The 18342-nt window shown below is 39.1% G+C and overlaps 1 protein-coding gene across 2 annotated transcripts in view; it reads right to left on the bottom strand.

Annotated features, from left to right (window-relative positions):
- The window catches only part of DMGDH (dimethylglycine dehydrogenase), a 43724-nt gene extending 25465 nt beyond the window's left edge, over positions 1-18259 (bottom strand). Inside the window, exons 1-5 of one of the 2 annotated variants that reach the window (XM_065860232.2) lie at positions 17929-18259; positions 16080-16245; positions 8884-8982; positions 7493-7657; positions 6836-7040 (exon numbers count right to left, since the gene is read on the bottom strand). In XM_065860232.2, the coding sequence (XP_065716304.1) occupies positions 6836-7040; positions 7493-7657; positions 8884-8982; positions 16080-16245; positions 17929-18050 (757 nt within the window). In that variant the 5' untranslated portion in view covers positions 18051-18259. Of the gene's footprint in view, positions 1-6835; positions 7041-7492; positions 7658-8883; positions 8983-16079; positions 16246-17500; positions 17608-17928 lie in introns of those variants that run through there. The other variant, XM_071802300.1, reaches the window with a different exon arrangement.
- Between the last annotated feature and the right edge of the window lie 83 nt (positions 18260-18342).

Genomic DNA, 18342 nt, shown 5'->3' with positions numbered 1-18342 from the left:
GTCCTGTTATCCCAATAGAGCAAAGCAAAACTTACAACCAACTAACCTCAAGAATTTAAGTTTCTCTTCTCTTTCACATGCATCATGTGACTCATATTAATTATGTCTCTCACATAGTAATCAATCTATTATGATGTTTGTATTGGTGAGTAGTCAGTGTGCCCTCCCATAGCTGTCCAATTTAAAGTTCTGATACAGATTGTGACCAGAAAAAGCAAGAAAGAATTTCCCTGCTCCTGAAGTCTATACAAGCCCTTCATATATACCACTAGGCATAAGTTAAAGACGACCTAATTCTTCTTTGTTAAGGTCCCTCCAGACTAGCTGTTTCCAGCTGGTGAGATTCATTCACTTAGTGAGGTACCTGTGTCAAAGTCAAGGCATGGAATCCACATAACTGCCAAACTTACTAGTTCGGACTCTGCATCATGGCTCACGTGTGCTGTGAGGCTAGAACATACAGACCTGGGAATCAGACAAATTGACTGGGATGGCAGTTGCTGTAAGAAGCTTGGAATACTCCCCAGCCCTACTCTCCTGAGTTTTTGGACCTAGGAGTGGAGGTCCCAGAAGTGGGAATGAAGAGGAAAAAAATCTAATGAAGTAGGAGTTCCAGGAAGTCTAGGAGTGAGGGTTGGGGGAAGGCAAAATAGAAGTGGAGGAAGAGGTAGCAAGGCCTTCCAAATAAAAGGCTATATGCTATATGGCACCCAGGAAAAGAGGGCAGAACAGTCTGGTTCCTGTGTAATCAGCTGGCTCCCAACTGTTTATGAAAAACTACCTCCAGCAAGATTTGCTGCCTAACACATCTGCCCCTTCTCCTGGGACTTACACTTGTGATGCCCAGCTGTTACTGTTCAACCCCGGGCAGCAGCTAAACGGTAAACAGCCACTCTTTCCCACCTTTCCATCCACCAGCGGAAGGGAAAAGGAAGAAAGGTTCACAGGTTGAAATGAAAACAGATTTAATAGAACCTTAATAAAAGAAGAGCAATACAGAACAATACTCAACTGCTGGAACACATGCTCACAGCAATGACCACCAGAAGCAGACGCCGAGAGTTCAGTAAAACACAGAGATCAACAGCAGGAGCAGGACCCCTCATGGACAGTGGCCATTGAAGGACGATCATCCCCAGCAACTTCCCACTTACATATGGAGTGTGATGTTCATAATATGGAATTGATAAGCCTGGATGTCAGTCTAACGTGGCGTTCCATCTCTGTCTCCCTCCTACCAACTTGCATCTGCAGATGAAGAAGTTCTTGGTTTCCCTGACAATAGCCAAGATGTCAGCGAGTTCTTACTTCATTTGCATATCAAATCCCAAACACTGGAAAGCTACTTAAAGAAAACATTAAACCTATCCCAGAGTGCTACCTCCTTATTCTCAACCTAAATCCAAAGCAAAAGACCATGTTAGCTGCTAAGAAGAAAGGATTCTAACTGCATGGCGAATTACTTTGATTTTGGCTAACCCAGCACACCAGCTTATCATACAACTTTTCTTCTTTTCTATTGCTTACTTTTCCTGCCCAGATGCTTTACCTTTCTCTTCAATTCCATGGTCTCCAGATCTGGTCAGAATTTAGCTCTCAGGACTCTGAGGGTACTAACAGTCATTAATGGTCCTGAGCAACCTCACCTGGGACTTCCACCCACATCCATGCCCAGGAGTCCCAGGTCAGCTCAGGGCCTTCAGAACCTGTCTGAGCTGGATTGTAGCTGTGTCTGTTTACAGCTCTGTCACAACTGTGCCCATGCCTGGCCATGGACCTCATCGATCCTGACCCTGATTCGTGGACTACTTCCCAGCTTGACCTCAGCCCGGTCCTGTCTCTGTGGTCCTGCCTCTTGATCACTGGGCAGTATGTGACGCTGATTACTGTCAACAGACCTGTTCCTGACCTGTGAATCGACTTCTGGGCTTGGCCTCAGTCTGGCTTCATCACCACAGATCTGCCTGTGCCTCATTGCCACAAACTTGCCTGGAGATTTGGTCTGTGGGCTGTGCCAAGCTGCTGGGCCTGGGCTTGCCCTGCTCCCTCCCTTGTGCCTGGCAGGATGGAGCCTGTGCTGGCTTGGGCCCTGCCCTGCCAGCCTTGTCACCACTCTTGGCTCCCTGTCCCACGGGGAGCAGCCGGCCCATGCTGCTTGCTGACATTAACTGAGGAATGCATCCTCTCACCTCTGGCGTGGCCCAAAGCCAGGGCAATTAGGAAAGTTGAGTTGGGCTGTGCTGCCTTTGTACCATTCCCCCATGCCAGGAGGGCTGTCAGTCTCTAATTTAACATTACAAAGCAGCCTCAGGGTGTCATACCCACAGTTTTTCGAAATGTAAAGTTTGAGGAAAACGTTTTCTGTGGTGACTCCCGTGATTATTGCTGACAGACAGGTAAAGCAAGGGAGCAGGAAATCCGTGATTATGATACAGAGGTCTGTTCAATTAAAAGCCCCTGTCCATTAAATGCTAAAAACTAGTATCTGTTGTTCTGCATTTACCATACCTAAGAGTTTTGCCTCTTAATGGCATCCTCACCACTTGGAGGAGAGTCACTGACAGAAAACTTGTTAAGTCAGCTAAATTAGCACAGGGGAGATCACGCCATAGCCATACAGTGACTTGAAACATCTTTTAAGTTTACTGAAACCTGATTTATGCTCCCTTATAAAAAACAAAAACAAAACCCCAAAAATCCTAAAGAATTTGAATTTCTAGCACATCTGCAAGGTTTTTCCTCCACTACACATGACAAATACAAAAGTGGATTTAAATAGAGGCTAACAATCTTTAGGAAACTTCTTTTGATTTGGACATTTCCACGTCACCTACAAAGAAAATAATTTCAAGCTAAGATAATGATCCGTAAAGGAGAAAGAGAGGGCAGAAAATCCCATCTCTAGTATCACGCATTGTTTTCCTGGCAAAATTGCTTGGACTTACAGAGATATTTGGAAAATAATGCTCTGGGAATGTGCTTTTAATAAATTCACTATTTTGCTTACTCTTTGAAACAGAATGAGTGGGAAAATACAGAGAGCAAGGACATTCAAGATCCTCAAGAAAATAAAAATGGTAGACTTAATTTTAGGCATTTGAAACTTTGTTTCTTTCAAAATAATACTATATTTCTTAACCATTAAGTTTGCAGAAGTACATTACAAACACAGCTGACTATAAATTGCTTTTGAATGAAAGGCCAATAGTCCAGGTTTGCTCAAAAATGAATTTTAAATATTATACTTCTAAAACAAAATCACACTTATGATTAAGTACTTATTTAATTGATTAGAATAACAACAGCTGATATTTACTAAATGAAAAATATTACTGTTTCTTTTTTTAAAGTTTTTGAGCCATGTGCAAAAACTATTCCAAATACAAAAATGGTAAAAGGAAGAATATGCTCTCTGAAACAAATTTCCAGTTGGAAGCAGATGTCAAGTCCTATCACATATAAACGAAGGCATAAATTATGTCTCTAGGACGTTTGTAAAGATTAAATTGTAGAGATGGCAAACATCTGATGCTGAAATATTTAGTGGTGGTAGTACTCAGCATATCTGTTGAATATGTAATACGTCTATCTCTTGTTTTCAAAAAAAATAAAATCTTCCATCATTATGTATATATAAATGGTTGTATATACAATCTGTACACGTCTGCATATGTGTGCTTATATACATACACACATACTTTATATACAAGCTAAATTCACTATTTTTGCAGGCTTTAATCAAACATTCCATTATAAGCAGGCTGCAAATCACTTCAGCAGGCTCAATATCTGTTAGTTCATGTCAGGGATTATTTATTAGGCATCTGTTTTCTTCCAAAATGGAAATCTCACATAAGGAACAGCTAAAGATTGGTTGAAACTAGTTTGTTCCAGTTCCACAGCAGATGTCAGCTGGGGGGTAAGGGAGGAGAGAGAATGCAGGGAGACTTCTAATATATTTTTCTCTGCTCATATTGCAACATGAGCCTAAAGTATGAGCTTTGAGTTATACCAGTCAAGATCTGTACTGGAATGAGGCAAGGCTGAGAAGAAGAATGAAAGTTAGCTGAGCGAACATTTATAGAAGATATGCATCATATAGTATTGATTTCACAGCCTTAGCCAGAAAGTTAAGCAATATGCACTTCAAATGTTCATTTTGGCTGAATAGTCAACTATTATACACAAGAGAATTAACTAAATATATATTTGGGTTTAATAACTTATTAAATACATTTTTTAAAAGACTAACAAAATTTCACATGGGTGTGTTCTATTTATTGCAAATAAACTTTGAAAACCATTTACTAGAAAACTCTGCCTAATGTCAACTTGATACATAAGCCAAAGAAAGAAAACCACACGACAAAAATATAAGGCAATTACTACATCTGTGATACTTATATGATGAAGAGCAAATGGTTATTCATAATGAGTGCCAGGAAGTTTGTGGTCTAAATAAGAAGTCTGATTGCCAAAAAAAGCTGCCTTTCCATTCCATAATCTTAGATCATTCCTAGACCACTATATCCATAGTGTGCAAAAAAAGATATAAGGATCCTATTAGTAAGAGAGTTTATGATACTGTAACTGAATGCTGTCCCATAATTCATGCCTGAAAGCCATGATCTGACAGTCCAAAGGCAATCAAACTATTGATGCCTCCCATCTTGTAAGTGCTTAACTTTGCAGCCTAAATAAAATTCCTCTAATTTGGTTTCCCTGTTTCTGTGGTTCCTTGCTTTCTAAAAGCATATGAACTTTTCTAGTCCTCTTTCTCTCCAAAATGTCATTATGTGGCACCATATGGACACCATGACAGTTCATGAGCATGCTTAGAACCTTAAGATCAGATCCCTGATATTTTAGCTAGGGTTACAGCAATAGCAGGTGATCACCTATGTATGTGAAGCATATGATGAGAAAGCACACTTTCCAGTGGGTTTCCCAGTTAGTCTTTACTGAATGATCTGACATGAGGCACTCTACATCCCAAACACTGAAAGAAAGGTCACTCATTAAAGTTTATCCTCTCAGAGCTCAGCTTGTTTATCCCATTCCCTCCTAATTCCTCTCTATCTCAAACTTCTCTCTTCACTATCACTGTTTGTCCTATACTTGCTCTTCTTTTCTGCTCAGTCTCATACTGAGCTCCTCCTGCCCCAGTACTTACATCCTTCTTCAGCTATCTGTCTCTGTGTGCAAGTCAGTCTCCCTCATTTGTCATATCCTGTCTCACCTGCCTCCCACGTACATCTCCCTTGCTCCTCCACCAGTCTTTCATGCTCAGACAGTTCAGTCAGCCTCCATTTTCCAGTTTCAGTTTCATACAAAAACAGTTTCCAAGTATCTTTTCTAATCTTTTTGTCCTAAGAGGTCCAGCTCCAGTTCTCTAAATAAAACATGTCAGAACCCTTTCTGCTATCCCGCTCCATGGTGTCATCCTCACTGTTGCCAACCCTGCAGTCCCTCCATGTTTGAGCTTCCTTGTTCTGCAAGTTCTCTAGTACCTAAGTGCTCCACTAGCTGCCAGTGCTATCACCTGCAGGAACCTTTACCAAGCAGTTCACTCACCCAGTCTGCTCCCCTTCCAGTACAACCTACTCATAATTCCAATTGTCAGCAATGGCTATTCTACCCACTAACAAGAACCATCCCTGTCTCACTCAACTTCTTCATTTTATCTGTTTTGCACTAGAAATAGATGCTTTTTTTTCCTTCCTACTACACAGATATAAAAAGGAATTATAAAGACATGTCCTTGTTCTCAGTTCCCTTATCCCATCTGAGCAAGGAAAGTCCTTTTGAGTCATCACAGTTTCCTGCTGAAGTCTGATTATTCACTGAGATGGGATGTATGAAAGATTCATGCCCTAAAAATGCAGATATGATTCAGTTTGAGACAGATAGAATCTGCAGAAAAATAATCCAAATGGTAAATATTAAGCATGTGTTCAAACAACTGAAACCAGAAGGTCTTCCACTAGGAAGTGGAAGGCACACTTCACGTAGGAGGTGCCAACACTTTCACCAATAATACATTTTTCTATAATTTGTACAAAGCAACATAAAAGTAAGTGAAGTTTAGATCAAACATAGGTTTTTGTACCTATCATCTTGTTTAGGAAAACAAACATAAACCCAAAGGAGTCTTGCCCAAATGCTCATTGAGGCAGACGCATCAGTTTGTCTTCTTTAACACACCGAAGAATAAAAATCGCATATGTAAATACAAGCTCCTTTGAGTTACAAAATTTTTATTACAGGAAAAATGTATTGTTAAGCCAAGTGCATATTTAAAATACTACTCAAATGGCAACAAAAATCTTCTGTTTCAAGGGTATGTGGATAGAGTTAGAACCTAGAGAGATAACACAGAAATATGCAGAGTTATCTTACTCGCTGCAATCCTCAATCTCTTTGAAAAAACAGTGAAGACATTTATACTTCATTTGTACACCTCTTTTCCCTTCCTAAGTAGCTCTCATAAGATTTTAGAGGACAATATGCATGGACAACAGCCTTTCTCTTCTACACAACTTGCTGTAGACCAGTAAAGGTCTCTTCTGCTACTAAAATCTAACAAGACAATCTAACTAGTAACTGCTGGAGACAAACCAGAAAGAAATATTATTAATGCCTAGTCAGGGACAATTAACACAAGAGCTAAATTTTCAAAGTACTAGAAATAATATGTGTAAAGTACATTTTACCACAAACCAAGTGAATAGTCAAAACCATATATTACTTATTCCTGTAATACACACAATTCTCTACAGATGCTCCGTGTCAGCTAGTCTGCAAATCTGAAGAGTATACAAAATGCTTATGTTACCTGCAGTATTCACAATTCTCTTTGCCTGAATTATTCCAAGCGGAGTTTCAACTTCCCACATTCCATCTGATCGGGAGTTCAGATTAGTGACTTGGACAGGGTAACTTAATTGGGCACCGTATTTTCTGGCTCCTGCAGCCATGGCCATAGTGAGAGAATAGGGATCAATATGACCATCTCCAGGGTTATACAGGCCAGCCAAAACCTAAGTGGAGGTAAAATCCCACTAAATTATGTAAATGAAAATTTATCAAAATTAACTATTTTATTTTAAAAACACTTTATTTATTGAATGCAATAAATCTTAGGCAGTCAATCAAAACAAATTTTCAAAACATGTAATAGTATCAGTTCTCCAGCTAGAAAACTTAACAGTGGTGTAAGGAAGCAAAATTGCTTAGTTCTGCCATGCAATCAGAGGCTACAATGCTTTAATATTATAATATTATTTGTATTACAATTAATAGTATGCCTACTAACATACACTATGCACTAAAATGCATGTGAGTCTGATCTTAATTTAGAATTCATCTTTTTTTCTACTGGAAAACAAGAATTTGTGGTACAATTTGTATAAACAGACCTTATGTCTACATATCTGATAAACTGATATTTAATTGCAGTGGAAGTCGTTTTTCATAAAATTAGGTTCTTTACCATGTCCATGTTCAATAAGGGAAATAGCTCTTGCACTTTCTCAGGTGTGATTAGGTACTGCTCTGTTGGGTGCCAACCAGCACGAGTCATTTGGTATTTGAATTCATCTACCCTGGTCGGAGTTGAAGCAATTCTGATGCTGCCAGGCTGATGAAACCCCACAGCCTAAAACAAAGAGCAAAAGTTAATTACTGAAAGAATTTCATGTATTTCCATAAATGCTTGCTACTATGCTATGGGAAATCCACAGGAATTTTGCCACTAACATCACTGAAAAGAGACCCAAATAAGTTAGTTGTCCTTGGTGGAGCAGGACTTACATGTGAAATCCTAGAGAAAATACCTTTTTTTTTAAGTTATCAAATTAACTTCCTAGTTTAACATGTACTATTTTCAAAACAGTTGTAAAAAGCTTTTAATGCATGTCATTATACTATTGTTTTAATTAAGATCTGATAAATATCTGAATTTATGCACTCATGCACTTCCAAAAATAGAATCAGATAGATCTCAAAACCAAATATATAATAGTTTATATTCACCTTCATAATTTTCTGTTGAGATGCTGCAGAATACATTTACCTGACTAAACACCTTTACTGATACAATGGATAACCACCTGCATTTTTTTTTGTCTTTTTAATAAGTAGAAATCCTTGTATAGCTGGACACTGAATGCTCACTTTCTGCTACTGTGTTACCTCACAGGACATTAATATGGCTGAATAACTATTTTACTAGAACTTTACCTTATTTAGTTGATCAGTAGAACGAAATAAAAAGCATTTTATTAAAATTATCCTGTTTGTAGACTAGTAAAGTGAGGATCATGCAATTTCTGCTGCTGTCTGAAGCAAGTACTAGTTTAGTAAACTGAAACTATATGGCTGAATGATGCCAGATAAAAAAGATGACTCTTGTATTTCTCTGCATATCCATTCCTTAAGTCACTAAATAAAACCACATCTCTGAAAGGGATGGGAAGAATTGCAGAAATCTTCTCAAGTACACACAGCATCATATCATATGAATTTTTAAGTGGACGTGTTTAAAGCAGTAATGTATCATAATCAATCCATTCATTCCAGACCCTTGATGCTATTTTATCTCTTATACCAAGATAAAGTTGCAGACTCTGTCTGCTGAGCTTCTGAGTGTTTGATGAAAACCATTTTCTTAAACTTTAGAGGAACCTGGGAAACCATCTAAAATACTTAGTGACCAAGCACCAGACTATACGCAGGTAGAATATATTTCAATAAAATTAGAGTTTTATGATAGTCATGAACATACACACACAAAATCAACTTGTCAACTCCAAATGTTTTTGTAAGACTATTCATAAGGTTAACATTGCTTTGAATAAAAAATTAAAAAGTTGAGGAGATTACCTGTCCAGTCATCTCCTCCAGCTTTTCATAGAGTTTGATGCTGTAAGAATGGATTTTCTTCAGGTTTATTCCAGGATGAAAATAGGTAGTTAAACCAGCCTCAAATAAGAAATAGGAACAAATACAGATATGATTAAAAAAATGCAATATTTTCTCTCCTTCCAACTGTCATTCAAAAACAAACTGTCAAGATACTGTAAAGAAAAGGAACACATGGGCAGAGCCAACTGCTATAAAAATAAAATCCTTTCCCTACTTATGGTATTCATGTTCTCCACACATATGTTTTCCACCTGTGTTTTCTCATCAAATTTGTCAACCTATGACACTGTTGCAGTTGTTCCCTCCTATGGTTTTATTTCTTCCTTAAATTATTCAGTTGGCTGTTTTAAATCTTTTGGAAGAGACACACAACTGTGTTCCTGATCAACTAAATCAACTGATTGTCCTACCAAATGTCCTGTAGTAGGATATTTTCCTTCTTGCAAATGGACGTGGAAGAGAAACCAAACCATCACAAAGACCAGATCATAACAGAAGTTATTTTCTTTGGGTGTGAACAGCTTGGCAGTGGAAGTCAACATTCTTCTCTTCTCAACAGCTGTCTCATGTGGCAGTTGAAGAGCAATTGCTGCATTTCACAAGTAGCTTAAGAAATTACTATAATATATGCAGTTTGCACACCATTTTACAAGGTCTGACTTTAGAAAACTGCCAGGCCCTTTTGGGTTCATGTAAAGGTAAAATCCAGAGGGTACTACAGCCTCTTCTGTATCTAAGGAAACTATTCACCTCCATACAATAGAAACATCTACATCAACCTAATGGCATTTGTAACAGCAGACATTTACCACTGAAAAAAAAAACAGTTAAAATGTTACTGAAGTTAAGTGCATGTCTTTGTATCTCCTGAATTTGACACGTCATTAAAACCCTTCTTCCAAATGAAACAACAAAAATGCAAACTTACATTAGGTTTTCAAGCTAGGTAATTACACTGATTTAAAGGCTTTATTTACATAGTTCATATTTTGCTACTAAAATAGGGCTTTCTCATAGGTGAAGGTTTCTTCAATTAAGGGAGCTAGACACCAGAGTCCCCCTTTCAGTTCACTGCCATTCTGAGAAAAAATTAGCAGGAAATCTAAAGGTGAAAAGCAACACATACAGTAGAGTTTTGATACTTTCCTTCTGAGTTGCCCATTATGCACACACACTATTATTGACTTTAGCTTGTCAACTCTGTTCTGGGCTACATATTATAAGGCTTTAACATCTAAAGCTATGGAATAACTGTATACATATGAATGATAAATAAAAGATGTAGGGGTCTTCAAAGATACATTTTAATTCAAATTAATTTAATTATGCTAAGAACCTATTAAATGTTACACTTCTCTAAAATTAATGTCAACATATATTTCATTAATTAGATCACACTTCCTCAGTTTTTTTAAACCATAGCCTCTTCTCACCCATTGTTCTTGGTGGAATTTCACATTTAAGACCTAGTCTTTTTCTTCAGAAACAATTAGCTTCAAATTGCTCTTAGCAAGTGGCTTACATGCAAGTACCATGTCCCTCGAAAACTATAAATCATACTCACTGCTCAAGATGACAAGTACTCACTATCTTCAGAGCAAGATTGGCATTACTAAATATATGTCTTTATGCTAGACACAGTGTTAAAAGTTTTTCCAACCTTTCTTTATGAGGATTTATCTTTCTGATATCTTCAAGTTTATATATGATGTCATAATGTACTACATGAGTGACATGCCAAAATAAACCAATGGAAAAATGTGCAAAATGAATCACCTATCAGTATTGTATTTTTCAGTTATACCTGTATTTTATTCATAAATTTGGATCTAGTTCCTAAGTATGTTTGGTATTTTTCATTACCTCAACAATCTGTGAAGTCAAAAAATCTGTAGGAGGAAGAAAAACCTACTAAGGGTCACATTAAGCACAAAGCAGACACTCTGGGTTGTGGAAGTCCCCAGGCTAGATTAATAGTCTGGAAAAACATCACTTGTCCTTTTCTTATTATTATATGAGATCATCATCGTACTGGACACTGTTGGAGACTAGATATTTGATTAAATGCATTTTTTATCTCATTCTCTACATGTGTGTTTTAATTGTTGTGAAAACATTTATTGTAATGACATCAGACTAAAACCCAGGGCTCTTTCACTACGGAATTTGTAATTAAAATTTTATTGTTTCTTAAAAGTGAGTCATAAGGGCCTTTTTTCTATGTATACAGAATAAAGAAATAAATCGGGCATTTACATGTTTACATTTCTTTAGCCACTAACAATAACCTATGAGTAATTAATTCACTCGTACCTGCAAATTTTGTCATCCCCTATTATTTTTACTGTCTTTTTTAATTTATGCAAACATTATCTAGTCTTTCGGAATTTTTTCCAAATGTAACACATTTTCCAGATGTAGGGAAGTTCCATTTTAGTGGTCATGGTTAGCAAAGTCATTTTGAACAAATCACTTGCAAGTTATCTATAAACCCATATAAATTCAAGAGCATTTAGTAGCAGGAATTAAGTCAAAACCTCTCTCTGACATTTAAGTGAATAAAAGAATTTTAAACACATTTGATGCCTTTTGGCTTCAGATCATGAACATTTCTATTTCAGGAGTGCAGCTGGGAGACAACTACAACCTGACGGGACTATACAAAAATTAAGATCATAGAATCATAAGATAATCATAATAAAATAAACAGATTGAATGGGACTTCAGAACATCTCTATCCAACCTCATACTCAAAGCAGTGTCAGCTATGAGATCAGACCAGGTTGCCCAAGATTTTCTCCAGTCTGATCTTTAAAATATCCAACGACAGAGACTGCATTACTTCCCTGGCCAAGTATGGGACTTGTTAGATTTCATAAAGTGCCTGTCCTTCCATCTCTCAAGCCTATCTAGGTTGCTCAGCACAGCAGCCATGCACATGAGTGCATTGACTGGTCCCCTGAGTTTGGTGTCAACTGCAAACTTCACAACCATCTACTTTGTCACGTACTCCAGATCATTGCTAAAGATATTAAACAGGATGGGCTCCAGGACAGAGCCCTGCAACAGTGCATTTGTTTCTGGCCTTTGGGTAGAGTACAACCCATTAACCATTGCCCTCTGAGTCCAGCCATCCAAACAGTCCTTTAACTGTCTAGTTGGCCAGCCATACAGAACAGATCTTCAGTCAAATATAAGAATATTGTAGGAGACAGTGTCTGAAGTCTTGCTAAAATTCAGGTAAGTGACATCAACTGCTTTCCCCTTGTCTACAGATTCAGTCATTCTATCAAAGAAGGCAGTCAGCTTTGGTGAGACATGATTTATGGCAAAATCTATGCTGACTGTTCCCAGTCACCTTTTTTCTCCTTTATGGGCCCAGAAATGTGTTTGGAAACTCGCTCCATGATTTTCCCAAGAACCAAAGTATGGCTAGCTGGCCTTTAGCTCCCTTGCTTGCCTCTTTGTCTCTTTTTAAAGATGCATACGTATGCCTTTCTCCAAATGATAGGCACCTCCCCCCATCTCCATGGTCTTTCAAAAGGTGATACATTCGCAGGCTTGCCATGCCATCAGCAGTGTTCTTGCATGCAGCACATCTGGTCCAACACACATGCATGAGCCAAATTCTGCCAGTAATCTCTGTCTTGATTCTCATCCATCGCTAGTAGTTCCTCTTCTCCTTGAACGCTGCTCAGAGCACAGAGGCCTGAGAAACCTTGTCAGTGAAAACTGAGGCAAAGAAGGCTTCAGAAATAAAAAAAATATTATTTTATTTAAATTAAACCAGCAGAAAGTATGCACTTTTTAATTTTGTCAGTATCTAATTTTTGTCAGTAGGTCAGAATTAGAAGAATGCTTCAGCTTTATCAGTGTACAGTGTGACTAAATTACCCACCTCATTCAGCAGCAGTCCTGCATTTTCCTTGTTCAGCCTTCTACTACTAATGTAGCAGTAGAGGTTCTTCTTGCTGCCTTTAATATCCCTTGCAAGTCTTAACTCTAGTTGAGCGTTGGCTTTCTTAACATCCCTTTTACATGCCTAGGCAATTTTTTAAAATTAACTGTTCATAGCTTTTTCCTGCTTCCACCTGTTGTACACTGTGGTTTTGCTCTAGAACTCAGTCACAAGCTCCCTGTGTGGCCCAGCTGGTCTCCCAATGTGTCCGCTTGTTTTCCTGAGTTTCAGGGTGGACCATTCTTGTATTTGAAAGAGATTTGCCCTAGGTTTTGCTTGATTTTTTAAAAAACAGATATTTTGTTATTGTAGGTGAACATGATCTGGGAAAACAATTTTAAGAATGGCCACTTTGCTATGAGAATTGACAAAGCAATTTTAAGGCATTTTAATGATTGAATTCTTTCTTTGTTGAAATGTTCATGTATCAGTTTTGTTCTATTCCAATCTCTTCCAGATTTTAAACTAACTCCATTTATTAAATTAGAGTTCCAGGAGAAAAATGGGATTAACACTGTTATCACATATACTCTCTCTTCTTACAAGTTTGACCAAGTTATAACAAGTTTTTATTTGTCTTGTGCTGTGCTTTATTAACTGTCAGCAGCAAAACCAGTTGCAATTTCTAGAAAAACTATCACATAAGAGAATGACACCTTAAACATTTTCTTAGAAAACATATTTCAAAAAATAAAACCACAAAAAAATCTGTTTGCTGAGTGATTTATATTAATACACCTCTTGCTCAGTCCCTAGGGCTTCCACAAGATCGCAAATGATCTGACCTGCAGAATAGTACAACTTCAAGAGTTCTTAAAGCCTAAGACCTGACCTAATTTACACACATACAATAGCCACTACTTTGTCCTGGTTAGATACGTATAATAATGAGCAGCACTTGCTCTTTTATTTATATCTTCCTATTACTGACAATAAAAAAAAGTGCACACTTTCTGCTGTTTTAATTTAAATAAAAGGAAAGTCAGCCAAATTTTTCTCAGACCCAAGAAGTGGAAGAAAGTTTTGGCAGCAACACTAGGAGGAATATGATCTATATGAAACATGATCCTGAGCTCTGGGAAGACTTACTGGACAGTGAAAGAGGGAAAATGTGGTATAGTACAGCAACATCTGAACCAGAATTAGAACATTTGTTGCTGCAGGCCATATACTATTTGCGATTTCACGTGCTAACTATATGTGTAATTTTCATCTCTATCTACTATTGTGTCACTATGCAGAAACAACTGATAAATGCACAGTACATAGCATAGAACTCATGGTCACAGTTTTGATCTTTCTCATCATCTGAAACATCAGCTTTTTCTTCTTCAAACACAGCACTCTTGAGTTCAATGAAAAGAGACAGTATACTTATAGTCTACCTAGTAGTTATCCATTTTTAACCTGTCCCATAACTACGTGTCTTGCTGTGTTAAACACATCAAATTCTGCTGCAGAAGGTGTCACAAAGCAGCTCTCTCAATAGCCCAGTGCAGGCATTTTCTCTGCTGCTTTCTAGGGCTCTTCCCACTTTTGAAACAGAGCCCCTCAGTGCTCCATCACTGCATTCAATAAGAAGTAGGGGCAAAAACAATGAAGGAGAGGTTGCTTGTACATAGTTGAGAGCAATACTCTGGAGTGAGCAAGTGTGAAAACAAGAACAAAGTAAACCTTTAGTAACAACTGCCCACTCATGATTTTGCTCTCTTGTTCAATGAGGGATTTTTATTCTGTTTTACACACATACTGTTTCGTATATGTATTGGGCAAACAGAAATCAGTCTGAGCCTCACTCATACACTTAAGTCACAATAGTTCTTTGAGCATTTCATATATATGATTCAATACACAAGGGGCATGATCGAACATTATACAAGGTGTTGCTCTGTTCAGTGAACTTCATCAGCTGTGGTATCATTCTTTCAAAAAGACATAATTACTGAATTTTGTTCTTCCCTAACTCTGTACAGTGTGTTTTCTTTTGTTTTGTTTGTTGAAAGTATAAACCTGCTTATACATTTCAACCAGTGATTTTTCTAAATTTCATTTTTTACTATTTTTCTTTCATAAAGCCCTGTACACACAAAACATGTTGCACTAAGATGAAGTATTTCAAACTTCAGACTTCATCCACTGGGAGAAGTATGAGAATACAAATCAAATACAATCCATGTCATCTTCCTCAGTTTGCTCCTGAAAGGCACTTAGATACTACCGTTACAAGTATTGCATAAACGGTCCATTGTATTAATAGAGGAGCTCTACAGACAGCAAACCGCTGGTTTTTCACTCTTTCGTATTGCTACACACAGCAGTAACATTCTCCTAATTTCAGCTGGAAATGAATGGGAAAAGCATCTATTATTGTGGTAAGCTTTGTTTAATTTCATTACACTACCTACTACAGAAATTGACATAGAAAATATGTAATTACATACATACATGTTGTGCAGTACATCCATGTGATTAGCATCATTATAGGATATGTCCCCATCCTGTCATTATTACATGTATATCTTTTTAACTCTTTTCCTTAGACTACAGACAAATATTAAGCCTTAAAAAAACCCCACATTGTAGAGTTGTTAGTTTTGCTCCTCAAGGTTTTAAGTAATGTCAACAGTGGCAGAAAAGAAAGCTCTTGTCTCTAATAAGAATCAGTTTCTGGGACACTGATGTTATCTGATCATTGAACACTTATGCTGCTTCTTGATCATAACTTTTTCAGGATGGCACATATATAAAAAACAATCACATATACAATAATGCCAGATTTCACATTTTCTGGTTTATGCATGCAAGCACAATCAGTTCCGATGATGAAGTCTGCAGTATAAACTAGATTAGCTTAGAAATAAAACCTTATATTTAAAAAGCCCAAGTTAAACTAAAGTTTAAATTCAGTCAACAGCCAAAAATGTATAAAAATACTAACAGTTACTTTCCAGTAATTTCAAAATACAGTATATGTCCCAATTTTTACAAATAAGAAAAGTGCACTATGGATAGCTGAACCACCTTTTCAAAACTCATACAGCTAATCTATAGAGAACTCAGTGCTAAAGTTATCTATAAAATAGCCAAGATATTTACTATCTTTGGAACACCAGGGAATATAAAGGTAATGAAACTTCCACCACCTTTAGATACACAAACCACTGTTGATCTGAGAGATTAACAAAACATCTCTTACTGCATGCCAAGTAGATCCTGCAGTGAGCTCAGATTTTTCCAGCAGAACAACATCCTTCATGCCAGCCTTAGCCAAGTGATAGGCTAGACTCACGCCAACACAACCACCTCCGATGATCACTGTGTCTGCTCTATCTTTCCCCAAGGAAGGAGATGGAGCCTCTTTCCTGGATAAAAAACCCAAACAAACAAGCAAATACAGACAGTCACAAAAAGATAACTGCACTTTAGTTCATGTCTTGTGTGCACTTCTCCAACTGTAATATAACTTTGTGCCTGCTTGAGAGTCTAGACACACCTGACTTAAAACCTAACCTGTTCACTCTTCTTCTCAAGTAAAAGGTCATATACATAAACAGTAGTAATATGAAAACAAGGCAAGTTTGCTTCCACTCACAATTTTGAATCTTTGTTCTTTGTGGGTCCCTCATATGTGGGTCCCACTTCTCAATGAAATGACAGTGTCAAATGTTGACTTTTCAAAAGCGCTATAGCACACGCAACACAAAGTCTTTAAAAAATGTCTACTTAGTAAAGCTCCTTAAGAAATTTCTGAAGGCAATGTCAGCAGACTCCATCAGTTTTTGCATTCATAAACAATGAAACTTAATGTTTATTTTTGTGTTTTGTGCATTTTGGCACCTTTGACTTTGCTGAAGTCAAAACATTACAGAAAAAGGGTTTTGTCATTGGCTCCCACCTGCTACTACACCACACTGCATTTTCACAACCACTTCAAGCCATCACAAACCAGAACTGTTGCCATAGGCAGCCACATTCTCCTCGGTCTCATCAGATCTTCCTCTCTGTTTCCCCATCCACAGACACCCAAGCAGCAAGCCAGGTCATAAATTTACCCACATTTTTTAAAAGCCGCTTTTTTGGATGTGAGATGAAGCGGTACCTCTTAGCACAGCAGCAATACATACTTCTGTGAAATCACAGTATCCCTCCCTTCTGGACAGTTAATCAATACCAAATTTTATCTCCCCCCGCTCCTTGTACATTTGCTTTTGCAACTACTCTGGCAAAAAGCTTTCTAATGTGTAACTAGTCTTCCACCCATCCTCCACTCAGAAATCAATCTGTCAGTTGTATATATTGTGAATGGAGATCTTACAAAATAATATGACATATTAAACACAAATGCAGGAGGCATATGTACCACGCTTGGCTATGTGGCAATGAATGGAAAGCAAAAAGGGAACATTGGACACCACAGGTTTTCCATAAACATGGTGCACCACACACTTCAATATGTTCTTTTTGAGATTACATATTAATTTTTACAAGTTAACAGTGAGCTGTTTAACAGCTAGATACACCAGCTCCTCTGCTCAATTTTGAGGCACGTGGTAACTAAGGTCAAGTGTGGAGGCCCTTCTCATGATTCTTTTATGCTGTGAATATGAGATTTCTCACCTGACTTCCAGTTCTTTTCAAACCATTTCTTCCAAACCCAGGAACCTGGTAAGAATCCAGGGGGCACCCTCTCTGTGAACCACATCATTCAAGACAGATACTTGCTTGTGCCAGTTAAAACCAACCAGTTTTCACTCGTCGATAAGGCCCTGAAGACAAGAGCACGGGTCTCCCTATAGCAGGTCAGCGACTCATCTCGGGCTGGGTCTGGTGTTTAAGGCAGATGCCAGGCGCAGGGGGAAGATGACCCACCGGCCCACAGGGACCGCGGTGACCCCGACAGGCAGCTGGCGGAGCACCGCAGGCCGGCAGCAGGAGCCCATTCACTTGCGCCTTCTTCTCACAGCCCCCGCCCGGCAGCTTTACCCTTCTCTGCCCGCGCCTCCCCACCGCCCGGCCCGGCACGACCCGACCCGACCCCCACTCACCGCCCCGGGGCGCCCGCACCGCCGGTGAGGGGCCGCAGGGCAGCCCCGGCGAGGGAGTCGAGGCGGTCGCCGAAGCGGGATGGCCGCAGCCGCCACAGAGCTCCACGCAGCACCGCGCTCATCCCGCCGAGAACCCGCCGCCAGCGGGGATGGAGAGCGACGGCTTCGCGCCTCTCCCGACGGCGTCGCGCCTCTCCCGACGGCGTCCCCTGCTGCCGCTGCCGCCGCCGCCGCGGCCAGCCCTCGGGCAGGAGGGTTCCGGCCCGCCCTTTGGCTGAGGGGGCAGGTCGGGGGAACCAGCCGGGCGCCTCCCGGCCCTGAGCCAGGCGGGGGCGGCGGCGTCAGGGTGCGCGGCAGCCCCGGGCCGTGCCAGGGCGCCCCGCGGGGTCAGCGGCCGGGCCTGCCGGGGGTGTC

The sequence above is a fragment of the Patagioenas fasciata genome, chromosome Z, assembly GCF_037038585.1.
Source record: "Patagioenas fasciata isolate bPatFas1 chromosome Z, bPatFas1.hap1, whole genome shotgun sequence".
Classification (NCBI taxonomy): domain Eukaryota; kingdom Metazoa; phylum Chordata; class Aves; order Columbiformes; family Columbidae; genus Patagioenas; species Patagioenas fasciata.
The sequence above is the reverse complement of the archived record's forward strand: the minus strand, read 5'-3'. Positions and strand labels throughout refer to the sequence as shown.